At 48.3% G+C, this 22787-nt stretch overlaps 1 protein-coding gene across 2 annotated transcripts in view; it reads left to right on the top strand.

The window, feature by feature from the left end:
* Nucleotides 1–8905: 8905 nt before the first annotated feature.
* NHSL2 (NHS like 2) overlaps nucleotides 8906–22787 on the top strand; it is an 82305-nt gene continuing 68423 nt past the window's right edge. The window contains exon 1 of one of the 2 annotated variants that reach the window (XM_032270128.1): nucleotides 8906–10975. In XM_032270128.1, the coding sequence (XP_032126019.1) occupies nucleotides 10909–10975 (67 nt within the window). In that variant the 5' untranslated portion in view covers nucleotides 8906–10908. Of the gene's footprint in view, nucleotides 10976–20496; nucleotides 22044–22787 lie in introns of those variants that run through there. The other variant, XM_032270129.1, reaches the window with a different exon arrangement.

Below are 22787 nucleotides of genomic sequence, written 5' to 3'. Positions count from 1 at the left end.
GTCTGCATGCCAGGGAGATGCACAAATGTTGGACTAGTGCACAGGAAGTCTGCCATTGCAGAGAGAGACAGAGACACAAAGAGTTGTGACACAAACCTTTAACATCCATGCTCCCTGTTCTTCCCATTCTCCCCACTTAAACTGGACCATCTCACCTACTTTTTGGCCTCATATACTCCCAAGGCCTGTGACTGCTCCATTTATATTTATTTCCAGCTCTGAGCTCTAGATTGCATACGTTTAGCACCCTCTAGACACACAGACTACATCCAAGGCAAGCTCTCTCCTCCTCATCCCTGCACCTGCTGGTTTTCCAGGGTTCCCTAACATAAGGAATGGCACCACCCATTCTATCTCCATACCACCACCATGGTCTGTTCTCGTTTCCAGCCCCACCACTCCACCGTGTAGCAGGCCCTCATCATGTCTCACCTGGGCCCCTTCCACAGCCTCCTAACTGGTGTCCTGGCCCCTCTCCAATCAGCCTTCCACATTGCAGCCACCCTGCTGATCTTCAGCTCACTCCTTGCTCAAAGCTTCTGTGGCTCCCTATCACCTACAAGATAAAATCCACACCCCTTCTTACGACATTTAAGGCCTCTGTGGTCTAGTTCCAATTACCTCATCTTCTATCTGGCTATACCAGATCACTTATTTTTCTCCCTAAATACCAGAAACCCTTATACCTTTATGCTCTTGCTTAAAACGTCCTCTTTGCCTAAAATATCCTCTCTCCAGACCTCATTTTAATGGCAAATGTTGCTTCATTCTTTTCGAGTTCAGCATCACCTTTTCTTGATGCCCTTCCCTTCCTCTGAGGGAAGGAATTCAGTTCCGGATGCTGGCAACTGGCAATGAATGGATGCTTAGGGAATGAAAGGGGATTGCATCAAATGATGGCTTGGGTGGTTGAGGCTGCAGAATTTGAGCTGATCCCTAAAAGGAGTAATCTTAATGATAACTAACATTTATTGAGCACTTGCTATGCACCAGACCTTGCTCTGTGCACTTTCTATGCATTCTCTTTTATTCTCATTCTCTAGCAACCCCAATCTCACTTTATCCTCACTTTAGAGATGAAAAAACTGAGGGCCAGAGTTCTATCAGTGGTTGTGAAGATTTGCTGAGGCGCAGCTTGGTGATCTGCTGCAGAACACCTTCTTGCCATAAATAGCAGATTAGGGATAGCATCTAGAATAGCTTGCAATTATGTCTGTCACACAAAGGAGGAAAAAGTGCACTTGACCTCAGAAGCATGAGGCCATGTGGTGAAGCACAGAAACCAGTCTTTGAAGTCTATCTGGCTGTGTGACCTTGAGCCAATTTCCTGATCTCTCTGAGCTTCAGTTTCCTACTGTGCAAATTGAGGATAGTAATAGCTCCATTGCAGTTTGTGGTGCAGATGAGCTATGAGGAATGCAAAAGAATCCAGCATGGTGTTAGGTATGTACAGGGACTCTGTCAATGTCAATTCATTTTTTTCCTCCCCAGTGCCCAAGGAAAGAAGTGTAGCATGGTGAGACATCAGGAGTCAGAGAAGCTGTGGTCTGACTCTGGCACTAGTAAGGCTGTGCAACCCTCAGCAAAGTTACTTGCCCTCTCTGGGCTTTGGTTTCTTCCTACACTTGTAACATAAGGAAGTTCTGTTTTACAGCAGTTGGGTGTTTCCATTTTCTCTCATTATCCAGCCATGCAATGAAAGGGGAAAAAAACCAGGAGAGAATTAGGAAAATGCTCAAGTCATGCCAACCTGGCATGCTGTGTTTTGTGGAAGCTAGGCATATCTGACAATGGGAAATACTTCCTGAAGACACAGGCTTTGGAACCCTGTTTACCTAGAAAGGAGCTCAGGACTCCTCATCGACAGACACAAAACCAGCTCCCTGCCCCCAACCCAACTTCCAGGAGATGCCCCCACAGTCTTGGGCCTCTCTGCCAAGGCAGGCCTCGAGCTGATTCAAGGGCCCAGCTGCCCGTTGCCATGGCAACATTCCAGCGCACTTTGCGTAGTGACAGGGATGCTAGGCTTTGCTAACAAAGTGCTCTGTAAAGGACTTCATGTCTTTGACAGGGACAATTCCGCCTTCTTTTTCACACGAATAACTCTGGGGGCTGTGAGGAGGGATTTGGCAAGTGACTTCCCCTGTCTTGGCCTGCGCCCTTGGGTTTTCCTTGAAGGCACAAGTTGGCAGCTTTTTATTTTTCTATTTCCAAATATACCATCACTACCTTCCTCCTGACCACTCCCCACTCCAAAGGGAAGAATGGTTTTTCCCTTACTCAGAGCTTTGGTGAACTCAGTGTGTTTATGAAAATGGGAGGCATGGACTGTTCGAATCACTCTATACCTTTGGCTGATTGCTGGATCAAATAGTTTTTAATCCCTTTGTCTTTGTTCAGAATGCCCAGTGTTTTTCAGGGTTGAAACAGGAAGACCTATATTGTCATGGTGAATTACTCCCTGGAGCAGGAAACATATTTGGAATTCTGAGTAGGCTGGGAAGGAAGCCAGGCAGACCTGGGTGAATCCTGCTTTCATGACTTGCAAGCTGTGTGATCTTTGGCAAGTTACTTAACCTCCCCTAATCTCAGTTTTCTCATATGTGCAATGGGAATGGTAATACAGCCTTCACGGGTACTATGGTGGATAGTTACAAGGTATAAATATATCTTATGCTTGCCTGCTTCTTCTCTCTGTTTCCGTCATCCTGATCCTAGCTCATCATCTCTTCTTGGACTACTACGATAGCCTCCTGCCTCTTTGTTTACATAGCAGACATGGTTGTCTTTTAAACATTTAAATCATATCCTGTCGCTTCCTTGTTTCAAATGTTCTAATGGTTTCCCATTGCTCTTCAAATAACATCCACCTCTCACCCCCTACCTCCTCCACCCTAGACACGCTGGCTTGCTTTCCATTTCTCAAAGACATCGAGGTCCCTCTGACCTCGGCCTCATAGCCTCACGGCCTTGGCACTTCCTGTTCCCTCTGCTGGCTCCTTCTCAGGCTCAGTTCTCAGCTCAGAGAGACCTTCTCTTAGCACTCATCCAAACTAGCTCCCCATGCCTGCCCCATCCCTTGCCATGACATCACCATGCTGATTTCCTTCATGGCACTTCTCACAAACTAGCCCTACCTTGGTAATTTGTGTATTTGGTTATTGTCTATCTCTTCTGCCTGGATTGTAAACTATTTACATCTGTCTCATTCATCTCTATTACCCAGTACCCAGCACAGGGCCTAATATCATAGGCTCAGTAAAATCTATTGAATGAATGAATGATTGAATGAATGAACGTGGTTGGTAGAGCCTTGAGAACAAAACCTGAAAGATAATAGAGTGCAATACATGTTTATTACTTTCTTTTTGCCTTTTTCTGTCATCCGGGTGGAAGGCAGAGGTGGTGTGCTAGATCTGTGGCCTCCAAAGTGAATGTATCATCTACTGGGGTGCACAGAGAAAACATTAGAATTTCTGTTAATCCTCATGTTTATGATATGCTAATTTCCATGTTTGTCTGTGTTTTATAATTTATAAAACTCATTAGTACAGTAGTGCATTTATATCGCTTATACATAAATATATATAATGGGAGCATAGGCTCAAAAATACTTGGAGACCATAGCTGGTGGGAAGCAAACTGGCAGACTGTTGACAGAATACGAACTACAGATAGGCTGGGTTGAGCCAGCAGAAAGGTTTCCCAGATTAGAGGTTGGGCGCCTTGGGAACAGGATTGGGGGTGGCCAGCATGCATGCTCCAGGTCTCCACTGTACCGGTGGCTTACCCTAGCCTACTTCAGTCATGGCCCTGTCCTTTCTGACCTTTACAGGCATGTGCATTTCCAACCCCAGAGAGGGATTTTTTTGCAAGTATCTAGAGAAACTTCTGTTCTGGAAATTGGTGCTGGTCGATCCCCAGGGGGAGGTACGTGGGAAAGACTAAAGCCTAGGAGCCCCCTGAGGGCAGCAGCTGGGGCTTCCCATTCTTCTGTCCTCTGTAATCAGAATGGTACCAGAAACAGAGTGGGTGCTTGGATCCTTCGAGAATGTACTTGTTGACTGTCAGTGTATAGGACAACCCTGTCTGAGTGTCTGAGCTGAGAGGACCCTCAGGAGGTAATTAGGTTCATGTTTCACTGTCCAGATGGAAACTAAATGGGGCTCAGAGAGGCCAAGGCCTGCCAAAGTCATAGAGCATCCCACCAGCACTTTTTCCCCTGTGTCTGCATCTCCGCCTAGCCTCTGGGGTGTATGTTTATTCACAATCTGGGCCTTGGCTGGTTCCAACCCCTTGGCCTTGGCCTCTACTCGTAACACCAGCTCTCAGAGGCGTTCTGGTTTTTTACTGGGACAGGGGCCAAAAAAGAAAAACATTTCCCAAATCATAATTCCACAGCCTCCTGCCTCCCCCAAACCCACTTTCTATGTAACTAATCCTGGTGTTCCTTGGCTATTAATGACATCACTGCCGTTCTAGTCACTTTGGCCCAAAATACAAAGTGTTCCACCTCCCTTGAGTAGGGGCTACTATGTGTCAGGTACTTTTTAAAACATAAACTTTGTACAGGCAATTACCGTACACAAAAAAAACCCGCACGCATTGATGAATGATCACAAATTATACGCAGCCATGTACACACTTCCCAGGGCAACAAGTTGACCATGACCAGGACTACAGAAGCACCCCCTCAAAACAGTTTTAACTGTCACTGCAGATCTTTTGTCCAGCAGCCTTGAGGAAGGTATGAGTAATTCAGTCCAATTTACAGATACCAAATATTTTTCTTTGAACCAACTCATTCAATTCTGCCTCGAATATTCAAGAAATTACTTTTCATGCACTCAATTTTTCCCTGTAATTTTTATTAGACTCTAATATATATTAGAATAAATACGTGACTGTTAAACTTTGAAAGACCCTCCCATATTTCTAAAATTTCCCCTCGTACTATCACCTTACACACCACTAGCACAACGTGTACTGCATTTAGGGTAATACTGTACCATGGGAATTAACTCAAGGGGAAGACTGTTTACATTTGGTAAGATCAGAAAAGGCTCAAAATGGACCTGAGATCTGTAGATAGGGTATGGCTGTGCAGAGGGGAAGTCGATTTCTGGCTGTAAGGCTCTGAGAAAGCTTCGTGGGGGAGGAGACATTTGGGCTGGGTTTTGAGAGATAAGTCTGACTTTTCATAAGCAGAGATGGAAGTGGAAGGAAAAGTATTCTAGGCAGAAGGAAGAAAACATTTCATCAAGACTATAAGAGAAATCTGTGCTTTAGGCTTGAGGGACTGTGCCTGACGTGCAGTTGGAAAGTGTCTCTGGGCCCAGGGTTGAGTGAGTTTGCTCTCTTGGGGCACACAACACACAAGCACTGTGAGGGGCAGCCGCTGGCAGGCTATAGCCCACTGCAGTCAGAGTCAGAGTCAGAATCAGAGTGTGTATTAGAATTCACTTTTCCTTATGGAACTTGCTCCTGGAAATTCCCCACACCAGGACAGAGCATGCATAAGCTATGGCAGATGGGGCCAGCAGAATGAAAAGGAGGCAGGCCTGGAGTCAGCCTAACTCGGGTTCAAGTCCCAACCCTGCCACTTACTAACTCCATCTTTTTATCTAATCTCTGTTTCCTCATCTTCACCTTAGGTCCTAATAATTCACACCTGACAGGGTGGTTGTGAGGAGTAAGAGCATGACTGAAGTGACAGGCTAGTTATTGTCTCAGCTCTTGGGTTCCAGGGGACAGTCCAGAGATAGTACCACGTGCCCCACTTCCCTGTCCATGCACTTTGACATCCCTGAGTACAAAGGGGTACAGCCAGTGAGGTGGTAACAATAAACCTTAAGCTGTTTCACTTTGGGGACATGGGCCCCAGAGTTGCTTCTTTCAGGCCTCAGACTTCTCTGTCTCCTCCCCTGGTGTGTCTAAGACACCAAGTAGGGCAGGGGACCAGCCAAATCCAGGGGCCTGGCCCTCCCTCTTCTATAGAACTGGGTGTTCCTGGCTGGCCTTAACTTGTACACAGGCTAGAAAGAAAGAAGCTGTTTTTTCCCCAAAGTCCACATGAAGACACCACAGGATGTTCAGCCCCCTCCTAAAGCCACTGCGCCTCCCTCCCTGAGCACAGTGCTTAGTGAAAAGGCTAGCCAGCCTTTCCAGCCCCTCTCCATAGGCAGTGATCTTGCATCAGTGAACCCATCAGAACAGCTGCCACCAGCACCCTACCCAACCTGGATGTGCACCCTGATGAGAAGGAAGGGATGAGAAAAATTTGCAAAGGTGCTTGGGTTGGTGGCGGAACAAGGACAAAGCACGTGGAGCTTTCAGAGGGATCGCCAGGGAGAAAAGGAGGGCTGGGAAGAAGGAGAGGAGGGAAGGTCTGCACAAGCAGGGTAGTTCGATCCGTACTCAAGAATGGGCAGACACTAACTGAGCCATCCTCTGTGCCATGCCCTCCACAAAGCACAGCTTGAAACACCCAAACTTTGGCCCATCCCCCAAAGAATTCATAAGTTGCTGGGGGCAGAAAAGGTTCATGAATACATGGAAGATTTCCAGCAATTCTAGGGCATCTATGTTTAAGGACAAATGAGAGGCTCGGACAGCCAGAGCTGAAGGTATTCAGAGGAGTTAACCCTGCAGACTGCGAGTAGGGATGTGTGCAAAGACAGCTTTCAAGGGATGACGGGATTTGAGCTGAAGCTTGAGGAACAGCCTATAGGGTTTGGGAACAGCAGGTAGAGGTGGTGAGAGGGGATGGGAAGCATTGTTTAGCAAGCACCTACTGTGGGCCTGGTGTCATTTAGCTCATTTCAGTATTATCTCATGAAAGTCTGACAGTAGCTTACAAGTTAGGTGTTTTCATTCCCCCATTGTACATGGAAAATTGAGGCTGCGGAGGTTAAGTAACTTGTACAAGTTTACACAGTAGAAATGGCAGCATGAGGATTTGAATCTAGGCTTCTCTGACCACAAAGCTTTTCCCTGGTCACTTTACCATGAAATGGTAAAATTTAGAAATATGGGAGGATCTTTTAAACAGATCTCCTCTTTACCACAATGACAAGGTAAAGAGGAGAATGAGTAGTCCAGATTGAATGGGCAGAGGGGTCTGTTTCAGGGAATAAAAAAAGAGAGGGCAAAGAGGTCAGATGAAGCAGCTTCTGAGTATAGGCTGGAGAGAGTGTGGACTTGACACTTTAGACAACAGGACATCGGAAGGTTCTAAGCAATGGAGTGATGTGGTTTGATTTATGTTTGTAAAATCTCACTCTGGCTGCTGTGTCATGAACAGATTATAGGCTGCAGAGGTGGAATCAGGGAGCCCAGTGAAGAAGATATTCATTGCAGGGGTCTGGAGAGGGATGATGGTGGCTGGGACCAGGGTGAGGGAAGTGGAGATGATGCTGTGAAGTGCTCCAATTTGAGACAGCTCTAGGGAACAATTTACAGGACTCAGTGAGTGGGTAGGGAAGGGAGAGGAAAGCATAAAAGATGTCAAAAAGCATTCCTCATTTAATTTAGATGATTAAAAAGGATATGATGGAGAAAGTATTGAATGTGGAGATAGGCAGGGGTCCAAATCCTGGCTGCACCATACACTAGTTGGGTTCATTTAGTCCAGAGGGAGTGTGTGGCCCCCAGCAGATCCTTAAGCATCTAATGGGGTATGGCCATGGGAACACTGGTGCTTGGGTGAGAAAAGCTCCAGACGCCACAGTGAGGCTTACAGAGAGAAGGAAGTGAGGACATGGGACACAAAGTACAGGCTCCCCAGATGAGAAGCTCAGATGAGAATAGGAGAGGAATGGTAAGGCAGAAAGAAAGGTCAAGGGAGAAGGGAGGGGTTCCGTGTCTGCTTTTCTCTTTCGTTTTTTCTCTAATGGGAACATCTTGAGCATGGGCGTAGGCCCAGTGGAAGAAGCCAATATGGACCTTGGCTAAGCTACCTCCCCTCTCTTAGCCTGTTTAAGTATCAGTAGAGTGGATTAAACTAGTAATACCTGCCTGACAAGGCTGGTGTGAGAAAGATATGCAATGATGGTTTAAAAACCGCTTTGAGGTCAGACGTGGTAGCTCACAGGTATAATCCCAGCACTTTGGGAAGCCAAAGTGGGAGGATCACTTGAGCCTAGGAGTTCAAGACCAGCCTGAGCAACATAGTGAGACCCCCATCTCTACAAAAAAATAAATAAAACAAGCTGGGTGTGATGGGGTGTGTCTGTAGTCCCAGCTACTCAGGAGACTGAGGTGGGAGAATCACTTGAGCCCAGGAGGTTGAGGCTTCAGTAAGCCATGATCGTGCCACTGCACTCCAGCCTGAGTGACAGAGCAAGACCCTGTCTCAAAAAGCAGACAAAAAAAACAACAAAGCACTCTGAGGAAAGTTTCTGTGGCCCTGGTCATGTTCAGCTTCTTGACCTGAATAGGGGTACACAGATGTGGCCAGGTTGTGATCAATCACTCATTCCTCCTCCCCACCCGCCCATGCCTTTACTCCCCAAACACTTCCAAAACATACCTGTTCCTATTCAAGCTTCCTCATGGGGTTCCTGGAAATACAATCCAGGGTCCCAAGTTCACAACCCAATCGAATTCAATTCTGTTTTCACTTTCAGGATGCCCCACACATTTTAGAATCATCTCAAGTTGTTATGGTTCTGTCTTTTCTAGCCTCTTTGAGCTTTAAGTCCATGTTTACAACCTTGAAGCTACCAAGCTCATACCTAGGATACATCACAAATGGATAAGAGGTCAGGAACCAGACGTTCCCCAAGCCTCAGTTATTCACTTATCACTTTCGAGATTTTTGCCATGTTCATCAGTCTTCATGATTTCTACCATATTCATAAATGTATTTTCCCAAGATGCTTCACTCCTGGCAGTCCATCTTTTCTGACCTCAGATCAGTCCCCTTGGAAGCCTCACATTCCACAGTGAGCTGCAAAGCCCAAGCATGGGTCACAGTATCCTGTGGTTCCTCTCTATAATTATCTGTTGCCCACAGTAGGCTGAGGCAGCCTGAAGTCAGTAGCTTGAGGGATGTTTGTAGAATTGTTGAAAGAAACTGAAGAGACCTTTGAAAGCTGGGGACTCAACAGGAGAGATTCATAGCAGGGCTAATATTACAAATAGTTAACAGCGTGTCCTTCCGCTTTCTGTTTCTGGCCAACTCTTCATCCTTCATTACCCAGTCCAAGCATCACCTCCTCTGGGAAGGGATCTCCAGACCTTCCAGACTACAGAAGTTTCTCTGATAGTCCCACAACATTATTGCTCCTTCTCTGTGTTGTTGTGGCCTGTGGACGTGTCAGTCACCCCCTCCTAGACAATGCCTGGCACCTCTGTGTCCCCAGCCTTGCATTGAGCCTGGGAACTGCTGAAAGAGTGGCTGAATGACTAGGCAGTTGAGTGGGCAGATGGATGCAGGGATTCCACTTTAGACATCTTGCCCCAAAGTCACAAAGCTCTGCTTTCTGGGTGGCACAGTGCTCCAAGTCTGCCAGGCTGAAGCTTTAGCCAGACTCATACAGTGCCCCGTGGCCATGACTATGACAGACAGGCCCCCTGTTCCAGTGAGCATGAATCTGATGACATCAGCATTGAGCAGTACCACGACTCGCCTGAGTAAAGGCACTTGAGGCTGTCTAGCTCCGGGAGAGTTGGTTCCAGGAGCCACAGCCCTTCCTCACAGCCAGGCTGCTGGGGCTGCATCGGGCTGCTGAGCCAGCACCACTTGCCCCATGTCACTTATCCCACAGGGCTGCAGCACTCACAGTGAGCGACTGCGTAAGTGTGTCCGTGTGTGTGTGTGTGTGTGTGTGTGTGTGTGTGTGAGAGAGAGAGAGAGAGAGAGAGAGAGAGAGCAAGAGAGCGCGCATGGATTTGCTGTGGGACTCACGGAAGGAGCCCTCTCATTGGCTGCCAGGGGTCCCAGTTCCAGTCTTCGAATCTCTGGGCTGCCAGCTCTGCCCTCCCCTGGGAAGGCAAAGCAGGCAAGGGAGTGGAGAGTGGAGTGAGGCTTCAGGTGTGTCTGACAAGGAGGCAGGTACACCTGGTGGCCACATTGGGCATTCTAGTAGCATCTGATTATGCTAGCTCCAAGTCTGCAGCCTGACAGCTTTGTGCTCTGCCCAAATTTTCCCAGATTTCTGTCAGGACTGGAGCCCAGAGCCCATTGGCAGCTGTCACTTACAGAACTGGATCTGTCCCCGAGTGGAGCAGGGAGCTGTGTCACTTAGAATTCCTGGGTAGCACATTCCTTCACTAGTCCCTGTCACACTCCCGGATTAGGCTCTGTTATTGGCCCCACGCTCCTGCAAGCTTCTGCAGACAGAGCAAGCGAGTGAGCGAGTGAGCGAGTGAACGAGCAAGCGGCAGCAGGAATGACAGCACTGAGAGCAGAAACAGCCAGGGACGGTGAGGGTGGGCGAGTTGGGTCCCGGGGGGTCTCTGTGCTGGCCCCCTCTGCAGAGGCAGATGAGGTGGGGGCCATACTCACGGCTTGCTAGGGTTCCTCTTGGAACCTGGGCTGCTCGACCTGAGTGGAGCACTGAGCAAGGGGGAGGGGGGAAGGGAGGGGGAGAGAGAGGGGGGGGGGGGGGAGAGAGAGAGAGAGAGAGAGAGAGAGAGAGAGAGAGACTGACTGAGAGAAGCTCCTAGCAGGCTCTAGTCCAAGTGAGAGGCTCAGATCTGTACAATTCTGTGCCAGAGGCACAAGTGGGATTTGGAAGAGCCATGTGTGTGAGAAGCAAAGCTGAGGTGATGTAAGCACCTGGGGAGGAGCACAGGCAGAGAAGGAGGAGGAGTAGGAGGAGGAGGAGAAAGAGGAGGAGGAGGAGGAGAAAGAGGAGGAGGAGGAGGTGGTGGCGGCCGCGGTGGCTGCCAGTCCAGAGCAGAATGATGGGCAACTCTCACCACAAGCAACCGAGGAGTAAGAGCCAAAGCAGGATGCATTCAGCAACAGGTACTCTTTTCCCTTCCCTCCTTTTCTGGGGCTCCTACAGCCAGAGCCTCCCAGATGCTGCCATGCAGGGCCCCTGACCCTTGGCGTGACTTGCAGGGGCTAGCAGGGGGCAGGGAGAGAGCCCGAGGGAGATGCCGGTGAACTCCTGGCTCCTCTGCTCCTGTGCCAGGCTGAATTGCATAAGTCAGAGTGCCCTGAGTTGGGAGGGGCCGGTCCCTTCACCGGCAACCTTGTGTAGCCTCTGGAGGGTGGCTGGAGTGTCAGAGAAGTGAGCAGCGTGCCAGTGATTGAAGTTCATGGCTAGGACTGTGCTTTCTCCCTGGATCCAGTAGGCAGAGTCTTGGAACCATGCATGGCTTGTCTTTTACTAGCCGAACCTCCTTTGTTATTCAAGCCTTCGTCTCCCCCCCCCGCCCCCATCCCCGCCTTGAACATGCACACCTACACCTCTCCTGGCTCTACCTCATATGCTGCATGCATGGAATGATCCAGACAAATCTGTTTCTTGCCGTGTAATGCCCTGCCCCCCACCTCCCTGCCCCAGCCCTGACAGAGAGTTCTTCTCATGCATGAACGAGAGGAGCATTTGCCAGCCTTGAGTTTGTTGTCCCCCTACCCCTGGGTGTGCTCTGCTTTGCCCCTCTCCAGATATGGACTCAAGGGTGCTGGCATAGTTCTCCCCAACAGCTCCCTCCTGGATGCTGACATTGTGGAAATCAAGGTCTGCAGACAACTTTTCCTAGCTCACCTTCCCAGGTGGCGCAAGGGCAGTTTGGAATCAACCTTCTCTTCACCCATTTACCCACTTCCATAAACTCTTACCCTCCTACCTACCCCTTAGCCACTTGAAAGTACCTTGCACTGCTGCCTGGGGTTAGGCTTCATGCACTAGGGCCACAAGTACTTTCTGTCTGTGCCCTCCTCCCTCTGTGTTGGAGTTCCCTCTTCTCCTTTGTCAGCACCCACCCCCGCTCCACCACCATCACACACAGACACCTGTCGCATCAAACAGAGTCCAGGATGAGCCTGCAGTTCCCTCTGTGCCTGTTTGGGAAGCTCTCATCTACCATTCAGGCCACTGGGAAGGAAGGAAAAGTTTTTGCCAAGTTTGACTCACATTTACTATAAGAAAGCAATAAATGAATTGGCGTCTTGCCAAAAGTGTGCCATGCGCAGGCCCAGAGGGTTGCCTCTGCCTCTCTAGGGACTCAGCTGGCTCTGCAGTTGAGGGTGGCTGTCCAAGGCCAGCCAGTCCCAGGGGCAGTTCTAGAATGGGATTCTTACAGGGCGTGGTGGGGAGAGAAGCTACAGGAAAACAACTTGGGGTATCCTGGCAGGCAGGGTAACCATCCCTGGAGCCCACCTGTCAGAGTAGGGCTTCATTTGGTCTCTTATATGGGCTAAATTTGGGCCTCTGTGGTGGACTGAGCCAAGAATAAAAATTCTGCGCATTGAAGTTTCTTTGGAATCTTCCAGGGACACACTCATGGAAGGCCACCATTAGGTAAATGGCCCAAACACCACCTCAGTCTCCTGCTTCTCTGCCTCGGAGCTGAAGGCTCGGGACCTGCTAGTATTACATAGAGATGCTCTGTGCAGTCCAGTACAGAAACTTGAGGATAACTTTTTACATAATTACTGATGTGACAACTTGGGACAGTTAATGGCTATTGTTTCATTTCTTAGAAGTTGCTTTGTATCTTCAATGCCAGCTCCAATCCAGCGTCATCCTAGAGGTAGTAGCTATGGGAATAGCCTCTGGCAACACAAGGAGGTGGCCTCATAACGGATTCTCCCTCCCTCTCCCTTCCACCTCCTGGTGCTCACCTTAACCACAGCACCACACCTGCTCACTCACCATCCCTAGGCCATCCCAGAAGCCCTGATTGAACACTAATTCCCACTGAGCTAAACTTGTGCCGCTCTTTCTCTTCTTGCTCCCTTTTCTCTCTTCCACTTTCTCTTAGTGAGCCCACTGTCTTTCCAGTAACCCAAACTAGCAGCCTGAGAGTCATCCTTCACTCCTCTCTCTGTATCCCTTACCACACACTTTACAGTTTTCACTCAACCATCTATCTGTTCATTCATTCAAAGAGTAAGTATTCCTTTTCGAGGCTCAGAGGATCTGAGCTCCTCCCCTTATCCTACTGTCAATGTCCAAATCCAGACCTTTGGTCACTGTCGCTTATTCTAGAATTGGGCTGCCTCCCTCCATCTCTGACCTTCTCCTAGCCATGCCCGACACAGCCGCCAGAATGAGCTGTCCTTGTGCTCCCTTGCAATGAACTCAAGTCTTGCTAATTGGGGTATGAGAGATTAAGATTGCTCCCCAAGTGTGGAGTGGATCTCAGGTGACCCAGGGGATCATTGTAGGTTTACAGAGAAAACGTTTTGCCTTTCAAGTTTTGTATATATTTTAATGTGTATTCGAAAAATGTATAACTAATACATCAAACCCATGGTTTCTCATATTTTTTAAAATTAGGGTAAGGTTAAATGTTTTTAAAGTGAGTCTTTTTGAATAAAATGATTAAGTAAATAGTAGTACAGGGGGCACATGGAAATGGCAAAAGTTGGGAAACAGAGATACCAATGCCTGAGGCTTGAGAAGCACCCACGTCTAGGAAAAAGTATACTTTCCTTAGCATAACTTAGAGATCTTCCATGATTGGGTCCCTCCTACTTCTCCAACCTCACCTGCTGTCACTTCTCACCTTGAACTTGATCCAGCCATATTGAATGAATTGAAGGTCTCCAGATGCTCCCATTCAGCATTTCCATGCTTTCACTAATGCACTTTCCTCTGCCTGGAACACGTCCTCCACCTGCTATCTTATCCTGACAATTTTCTATTCAGCCTTGAGAATCCTGATCCTGTGTTTCCTCTTCTCTGAAACTGTCCCTGACTGACTACCTTCCTTCATACAAAATTAATTAATGGAGTTCATTACACCCTCCTCAGTACTAAATTGATACCTTTTACATAATTTTATCATTGCTGGTATTATCATTTTTGTAGTTATTGCATGTTTAGCTCTCCCTGATAAAATGTAAGCTTTTCAAGGACAAGGGCTACAATTTGTATACCAAAGGGTGGGAAAGAACCCTTGACCAGGAGTCAGAAAGCTTGGGTCCTGGTATCTCTTGCCCAGTAACCTGCAGTGTGATCTTAGGCAGGTCATCCACCTCTGCTACTCCTGCCCTTTGGCTCTAAAAAGCTACGGATCCTCAGTGGGGGATCCTTAGCACATTCCCGGGGTGATTGGGAAGATGCTATGTGTGCTAGAAAAGCTTTTGAAATTTGAAGTTGCTTTTCAAAGGAAGAAGAGTGATTATGATTGCAGAGGAGGGAAACTTTTCTCCAAGGGTGGAGCCAGAAGTGAGCCCCGCATGTTTAGGAGACTGTGGTGGAGCAGCCAGGCTGAGCTGCAACAGGGAAGGGATGAGGGAAACCAGGCACACAGCGGGTAGGGGTGGGGGGGAGGGGCAGGGCGGGGCAGTCACAGCATGTGGAAGCCCAACAGGACCTTAGAGCATAGGTTACTTTAAGACTGGAAAGCCTTGTCTGCCAAGCTCACGAGTTGGGATCGAGTTCTCACCAACTCTCACGGTCCCTTTTACCTATTGAGTGGGTGTAGCCCTGTCACCCTGTGAATCTGTATGTACTGGGGAGGGGGATGCATGCTAGCGCCACCATCACTACACAGCATATGCATAGCTGTGGAGATATGAACTATCTATTTGAATTAGCATCCCACAGAGAAGAGAAAGCTAATATCCATCATGCACCTATTATAGGCTAGCACTTTTCATCCACAACTTTACTTAACTCTCAGAACAACCACCAGGAAGGGATTATTGATGCCATTTTACAGCTAAGAAAACTGAGACTCTAAGAGAGAGCAGCCTCATGGTCTGATAACAAGGAAGTTGTGGAACCAGGATTTGAGCCCAAATCTGTCTAACTCTCAAGCCTGTGCCTATTGCCTCATGCCATGTGCTTCTCAGCATCTCTGCATCTGTGACAGGCATTAGTAACCCTGGAGACTGGATGTGGTGGAAGGAGGAGTCTGAGCCTGGTTGTGGTAGGGCTAGAAAATCTCCATGGCAACAAGGCTTGAAATGCCTAGCCTTGTAGAAGCCCCACCATATGTCTGTTTGATGGCATATTTGTATTGTTGGAATAATTGAACTCACTGGGGACTCCATGTTGGGTCCAGAAGCTAGAGTCAGGGATTTCTGAGGTAGCGAGAAAGCAGAGGATTCTTGAATTTAAGCCTAAACCAGGTTAGGCTGAGAGAGGCTTCAGATCTAGACGACTGGCATCATGCTGGTTTCCGACATTCCCCTCCCTACAAGCAACCACACCAGCACTGTAAGCAAGGTGACCTGTGCTTCAGGATGAAAATGAGTCCACCGTTCTCTTATCTGTACCTAAAAAAAACGAGGAAATCTTCTCATTGCATTTGCAAGGCAATTTTATAGTTGACCTGGCCCTTTCATCTTCACAAGTTTATTGAATTCTCACATCCTCGATTTCAGTATGGTGGAAGCTAAAGTGTCAGAGACTTATAAGGGAGTGCATTGACCCCTATCCCCCTGGGGCCTTCTTCCTAAAGACCTGTTTTCTAGTCAGACTTGATGAGCTCATTGGAAGTTATAGAAGAAGTTAAAATTCTAGGCCACCGAACAAAATATTTCCTGGTGCTCTCCTCCCACAACTGAGAGATGTGTTGGAGGCAGAGGCATAGGCCCTGGGGGTTGGGGCCAATCGTGTTATGCCCATATTTTCTGGGCCAGAACGTGGAAGGAAACAAAAAGCAGGTGTAATAAAAAAGGCACAATGGCCGCCCTAATGACAAATACTAGGGGAATGGCAAAATAAATATGTTGCATCCAACTTCACTAAAATATGGTAGACCCATGAGAGCTGATTATGAAGATTTGAGCAACACGGACAATGCTTATAAGAAAGTATAACATGCAAAAGGCAAAACACAAAACTGCTTCTATGCTGAACTTCACAAACCCTGCAGAAAGTATGTCTGCACATGGCCAATAATTGGAAGAGAATTGTGGAAAAATCAAAATTTGATTTATTGTGGGTGGCAGGCTTGGTGGATTTTTCTTTCCCTTAGATTTCCATTAATGTTGTTATAATGTTGTTTGTGCAAAGAATAATAAAAACCGTTAACACATACAACAATTACACTGGCATATCATTCTGTCAAGCTGAGAGACTAAATCATATCATTTCCCTGAGCCAGCAAACACATTTGGAAGACATAAAGACAAAATTAGGTGCCTTTGTGGAGAGGCAGCTACAAGGAATGGGGAGAGGTCATGAAATTAGTGTGGGAAGCTGCACGTTTGAACTCAAATCCAGATCCTTACGGTAGAGAAAGTTTTTTCACCCGGGTATCCTCAGTTTGTTCATCTGCAATGTAGGAATAATGATAGTAATAATAGCCTGACGAACAAATGATCCTGATGGGACATTCTCAAGGACCTAGTGAAGTGTAAAATGCTGCACATTGTAAAACCTTATCATGGTATGTGTACAGATGTTTAGAAACAAGAGTGTTAGATACTGTTCTCCACTGTCCCACCCCAGCTGAGAACAAAGCCAGCCTGGGTCTGTGCTGCTGGGTGGCTTCAGTTGGCAACCACCTTGTCTTCTCTGAGTGCTAGGGGCCATTGAAATCTGATTAAGCAAGTAAAGCTTTCTAGTTTTCGCCTTGGATGGGAAATCATCAGGAAAACGTTGTGGGTTTTTCTCCGTCTCTTAAATGCTTGAACTCTCGGCATGGGGAAGACTTCCACAGTTCTTGGATTCTTAGCTAGACTTGGCCAGTTATAAGCTATGTGTCTTCAGGCAAGTGACCTAAGCTCGTGTAACCTTCTGGGTCAGTTGGAATTAATAGTGCCTACCTCATGGGGTTGTTGTGAGGATGAAATCAGGTGCTGCATGTAAAGCACCCGCTATGTAGTAAGCGTGTGTGAGCTGCTGTTGTTATTGCTTAAGACAATCAGGGTAGGAAAGGTCTCTAGGAATACCTGAACGAGGGGTTCTCAACAAGGGGGTGAGAGGGATGTGGAGGAGGTCTTGGGGGAGCATAGTGTATTTACATATTTTTTGAAATGGAGTTTCGTTCTTGTCACCCAGGCTGGAGTGCAATGGTGCAATCTCTGCTTACTGCAACCTCTGCCTCCTGGGTTCAAGCGATTCTCCTGCCTTAGCCTACCAAGTAGCTGGGATTACAGGCACCCACCACCATGTCCAGCTAATTTTTTGTATTTTTAATAGAGATAGGTTTAGCCGTGTTGGCAAGGCTGGTCTCGAACTCCTGACCTCAGGCAATCTGCCCGCCTCGGCCTCCCAAAGTGCTAGAATTACAGGCGTGAGCCACTGCGCCCAGCCAAGCACAGTGTATATTAAGTATGGTCATACATATCCTTATTTTTGCATGGCAACATTTTTGTCTCCATTATGGTGAGACCTGGGTATTTTAGTCAAGGTGAGGTGTGTACTTAGAAACCACTAATCTCCCACAAACCTTTCATTTTATGGCTTCATGAAGGTAAGGTGACATTCCCAGGGTCACACAGCTACAGAGATCAACAGGGGCAACAGTTCATCTGCTTTCCCTACCACTGCCCAAGAGTTGTCCTGTGACCTCTGGGATTTCCTCGTTACCAGAGTAGAGACACCCTAGGGCACGTGGCCATGGCCATATAGCCATTATCAAGCTGGGAGAAACCAGACAAGGCTCGGACATTGAGAAGAGGCAAAAATGATGCTTGAGACTACAAAGAAAGACGTCCTTGGTAGGAGACCCTACACACTGACGTGTCAGCTCCTCATCACCCCCAGGCAGTACTTTCAAACAACTTGGGCTAATGTGGCCTCCTAAGTGCCATCTCCAGTCATGTGGAGTAAATGGTCTTTAATGAAACCTTCATTTCCCTCAATAGCAGATTTTCTATTTCAAAAGTAAATTCCTGTCAAAATCTCCCAGAGCACAGACAGAGGGATATGGGGTCGCAGGAGCAGGGTGTGTGTCCTAAGTGCTCCCCACCTTTCGGGTGGAGTGTGTTCTCTGAGGTTTGTTTCTGGCATTGGGGAGGGTAGAGCAGAGCCATCTCTATCTATTCCTTTTGTGGAATTCATAGGCCTGGCCAGAGTGGGGTGCAGGTAGGGTGCTGTTCGGGCTCTTTAAGCTTGTCTCAGAGATGTGCAATCCCCTTCCCCATGCCACACAGGAGATAAAAGGCATGCACCATCCCTTTGGAATATTCTGACCCACCTAGCAACCTGGGGCCCTGCTTCTGCTTCTGGCACCTGGTCTGGGGGTTTCTAGCATCCGAGGCTTAGCTCTTCACACTTCCCCCACCTCCCCACTGCTGAACACTGCCACTTCTACCCTCTCCCCTGCCAGAATATTGACTCTTCTACCCCTGCACCATAACTGTCTTCCTGGCTGGCTTGGGGGATGGGAGGGGTCTGCCCAGGGTACAGAACGAGGTTGGAAAGGTCGAGAGTCATGATGCTCACAGCCAGAGGTCACACTGCTGGTTCTGAGGATGAAGATGGCTCCCCACCGCCCTTATTATCAGGCCTCCAACCCCAGAAACATGAGGTCTGTGTCATGGAAATTTATACACACAGCTGTTTCCCCACCCAGGGACAACAGGTTATCATGACTCCAGCCTAAAGAACCCACAAACCTGAGTTGGAACAAAAGACAGGTGGGCTGGGACTCTCATTTGTGGAGTCTTCCCATCTCAAATAACATGTGGCTCTGGCCATGTGCTATGGCAGCTCCTATCGCAGCAACAGCAGCCATCTCCAGCCAGAGGGATGCAGGGTGAGATGTGACTGTGAAATAGGATGACAAACTCAGGCGTGTGTGAGGCAGGCTAGGGAGAACAGCCAGTGGGAGAGCCGAGCCCAGAGTAGGAGCCACAGTGTTTTAGAAAGGTGGCCCTCCTGGCCTTAGAGGGAAGGCTCAGGGTACCGGTCAGATAGGCCAGAGGACGGTTGCTAGCATACACAGGCCAGCTCCCACAGGGCTTCTGTGGAGCCAGGCAGTAGCCTGAGCAGTGCGCAGATATTTACTCACTGAGTCGACACAGCAACTTTATGGCATAGGTCCTTTTATTAGCTCCGATAGGGTATATGTAGATGAGAAACCACAGACTACGTAAGTGATCTATAGACTAGAAACTGAGGCTCAGAGAGGTGAAGTGACATGCTCAAGGGCACATGGGCTGTAAATGGTGAGGCTGGGATTTGAGCCCAGGCAGTAGAGCTCCCAAGTCTGTCTTCTTAGCCCCTATGCTAATCTGCCAATGTGAGGGAGGTAAGACAGTCAGGCTATCCTTGCCTTTAGCCCACTAGCTGGGCTTTAAGACTGGACTTTCATAAAAACGGGTGCAATGGTTCTCCACCTGGGGAGATTTGAAACACTATCAATGCCTAGGCTCCACCCCTCAGAAGTTCTGGTTTAATTAGTCTGAAGTGAAGTTCAGCCTCCAGAGAGTACAGAGAGTAGGGTGGAAATAGGCTTTGCTGGAATCTGCAGTCTATTGGAGTCTTCACAGAAGCTCCTCAACTTAAAAACACGTAGCATCTCTCCCATCCTGACAAATATCTAACTCCCTTCTCTAGTTCTGCCTCTCCCTCCAGCTACGGCTCTTTCCTCTCTAACCACAGCCAGACTTCCTGAGAGGTGTCTCCCCTCCCCTCCCATTTCCCTCCTTAACCTGCTGCAGTCTGGCCTCTGTGAAGCCATCCTCGCCAAGGTCACCCTCTGGGTGGTGCTAAAGTGAACATTGCTTACACCTCAGACTACTTAAATTCTTGAACGCATCAACCATTCCTTGCTCCTGGAAATGAAACTTCTTCCCACCTCAGGGATACTGTGCATTCTCCCTGTCTGGATATTTCAGCTCAGTCATTTTCATTTTTTTTTTCTTTTTTATTATTGTACTTTAGTTTCTGAGGTACATGTTCAGATCATGCACGATTGTTGCATAGGTACATATATGGCAAGGTGGTTTGCTGCCTTCATCCTCCCATCACCTATACCTGGCATTTCTCCCCACGTTATCCCTCCCCACCCTCCCCACCCCCCTCTGTCCCTCCCCTAGCCCCCCAACAGTACCCAGTGTGTGATGCTCCCCTCCCTGTGTCCGTGTGTTCTCATTGTTCAACACCCGCCTATGAGTGAGAACATGTGGTGTTTGATTTTCTGTTCTTGTGTCAGTTTGCTGAGAGTGATGGTTTCCCAATTCATCCATGTCCCTACAAAGGACACGAACTCATTGTTTTTTATGGCTGTGTAGTATTCCATGGTGTATATGTGCCACGTTCTCTTCGTCCAGTCTATCATTGATGCACATTTGGGTTGGTTCCATGTCTTTGCTGTTATAAACAATGCTGCAATGAACATATGTGTACATGTGTCTTTATAATAGAATGATTTATAGTCCTTTGGGTATATACCCAGTAATAGGATTGCTGGGTCAAATGGAATTTCTATTTCTAGATCCTTGAGGAATCACCACAGTCTTTTTCTATGGCTTCTGTACCATGCTTTACAAATACATTCTGAGGGTAGGTCTCCAGAGACCCATGCAGGAGCCCTGGCCCTGCCCTCAAAGGGCTGAAAGTCTTTTCAATGCAGGCGACTCTGGCCATGTGCGAGGGTAGGCCTCCATCTTGACCTTTCCTTCAAGCTGCTTCCTTATCTTTCTGTGTCCCTGGCAAAGATAGAAAAGAGAATAAATCTCACGCTGAGTCTCTTTCCACCCTGTGAGCAAGAACCAGTGATGCCTCTCTTCCGATTAGAAGACAGTTACTGGAACGAGGGCTCAATCCATCGCCCATGCTCGTTTTGCCAATGTAGTCATTTAGTAACGAAGAACAAAGAGGTCCATTTGTAAGGAGCTTCTCCCACATGAGACTTGTTTCCTGGGTCCTTGTCCTTCAAAACAAAGAGAAACAAATTTGGACAAGTTATGTTTTCAATGTTTGAAAGCCAGTGATTCTCCTGTGCTTTGTGCACCGAAAAATAGGCTTTGCTGGGATCTGTAGTCTATTGGCGGAACTGTAGGTAGGCGAAGAGTAGGGAAGATCGGTAGGGTTCTCCTGATGCCATAGAGAGCAAGCTGGATGACTTCAAGTCTCATCCTTCAGCTGTTGGGCCTTGGGAAAGCCCCTTTCCCTTTCTGAGCCTCAGTTTCCTCCCCGGATTAGATGGAACTAGTTGTCTTTAACTCCTCTGTGGTGAGGATGATAGAAGATGACCTCTATGTGCTATAGAGTAGGCCATGGCGAGGCATTGGGGGAAATTGAATGGAATTGCATCCAGCCATAGTTCACAGACTCGTTCCAGGCCGAGAGAGAAAGTGTGTGTGTACAAGAGAGACTTGTGAAAAACAAGGCCTATCCCTGTGCACGCCTCTCCTCTGGGAAGGAAGGGGCCTGCACAGTGACAATAGACCAGGGGCGCTGACTCAGACAGCCAGTTCCTGTTCATTTCCCCTTGCTGCAGGACAGCCGCTGAGAGGGAGGTCAGCCCTCCAAGGGGCTCTGGCTCGGGCCTTTGGCTGAGAACCTTACCTAGGGAAAGACAAGCCCAATTCACAGATAACTTCCCTCGCCGGTCCACTGTGACTAGGCCGACGGGACCAGGGTGGCTGTGGGTGGAGTGCAGGGGGGTGGGAAAAGAGAGAGGAAACTCACTTTTGAATCCTGAGTTGCTTTCCCCAGGCTGGGCTGCCCAGGAACAACTTCGCTGGGTAAAGGAGTATGTGATCAATGGGACCAAACTGATCCAGCCAGCGTGCTGGGAAACAGGGTTCAGGAAAGTCCCTGGGCACCTACTGAGGAGCCTGGGGACAGGGTTTGGGACAGTGTGGAGCCCTTTGGCTCCCTGCCCCCAGTGTGGGCTCAGCACACACTTTTCTCGTGCATGAGGACTTGCTGGATGTGGATTCTTGGTTATCCACACGGCTGGGATGGAGATAGCCGACTCTGTCACCCTCTTCTGGAGCCGGGGAGGTGAGTCGTTGGAGGAGGAGGGATGCATGCTCAGCAGAGGGGAGAAGGGAAGGAACTGGGGCTCATGAAGGAGGAGCTTTCTGCACTCACAGCTATGCTGAGGCAGCCTGGGCTACCTTGGGAGGGAGTGGGACCGCATTATAGAGGTGTGCACGGAGGGGCAGGATGGCCACTTAACAGAGATCCTATGAAGGGAGTTCATAATCGGATGGCTCTGGAAGAGAGGGTGGATGTGACCACATCCCAACCCTGATATTCTGGGATCCTAAAGGGTTAATAAAAGTGATGGAGGAATTGTGTGCGTGAGTGCGTGCGTGTGTGCGAGTGTGTGTGTGTGTGTGTGTGTAAGAAATACTGCACCTCTTACTTCCTATAAATTGACTTAACACAGATTCTGAGGCCTTGTCCCTTGAGTGGTAGAAAATTCCATCTCATTCAATCTTGGAGCTTTATTTGCCTCCTGGACTCCTGCTAAAATACTGAATTTATTTTTGCAATACCAAGGCATGTAGGCAAGCAGAGGCAGGAAAGGGGTGCCTGTCACTGTTCTTCTGTGGACACAGGTTACTACCAAAAGACCAAGAGCCTTCTAATTGCAGTTCAAGCCAAATCTTCTGGCGGTAAGGCAGAATCAAGTGTAGGGTCCTGTGCCGCACCAGGACCCCTCTCTAGCTTCTGTGAAGAAGACTAGCCACGTGGTCGTGGGAAAGGGGGGCTCTTGATACCACAGTGACATGCCCTTGA

Source organism: Sapajus apella, unplaced genomic scaffold (assembly GCF_009761245.1).
Source record: "Sapajus apella isolate SASKATOON/1434 unplaced genomic scaffold, GSC_monkey_1.0 scaffold204, whole genome shotgun sequence".
NCBI classification, from domain to species: Eukaryota; Metazoa; Chordata; class Mammalia; order Primates; family Cebidae; genus Sapajus; species Sapajus apella.
Note: the sequence above shows the minus strand (reverse complement) of the source record. Positions and strands in the feature narration are given on the sequence as shown.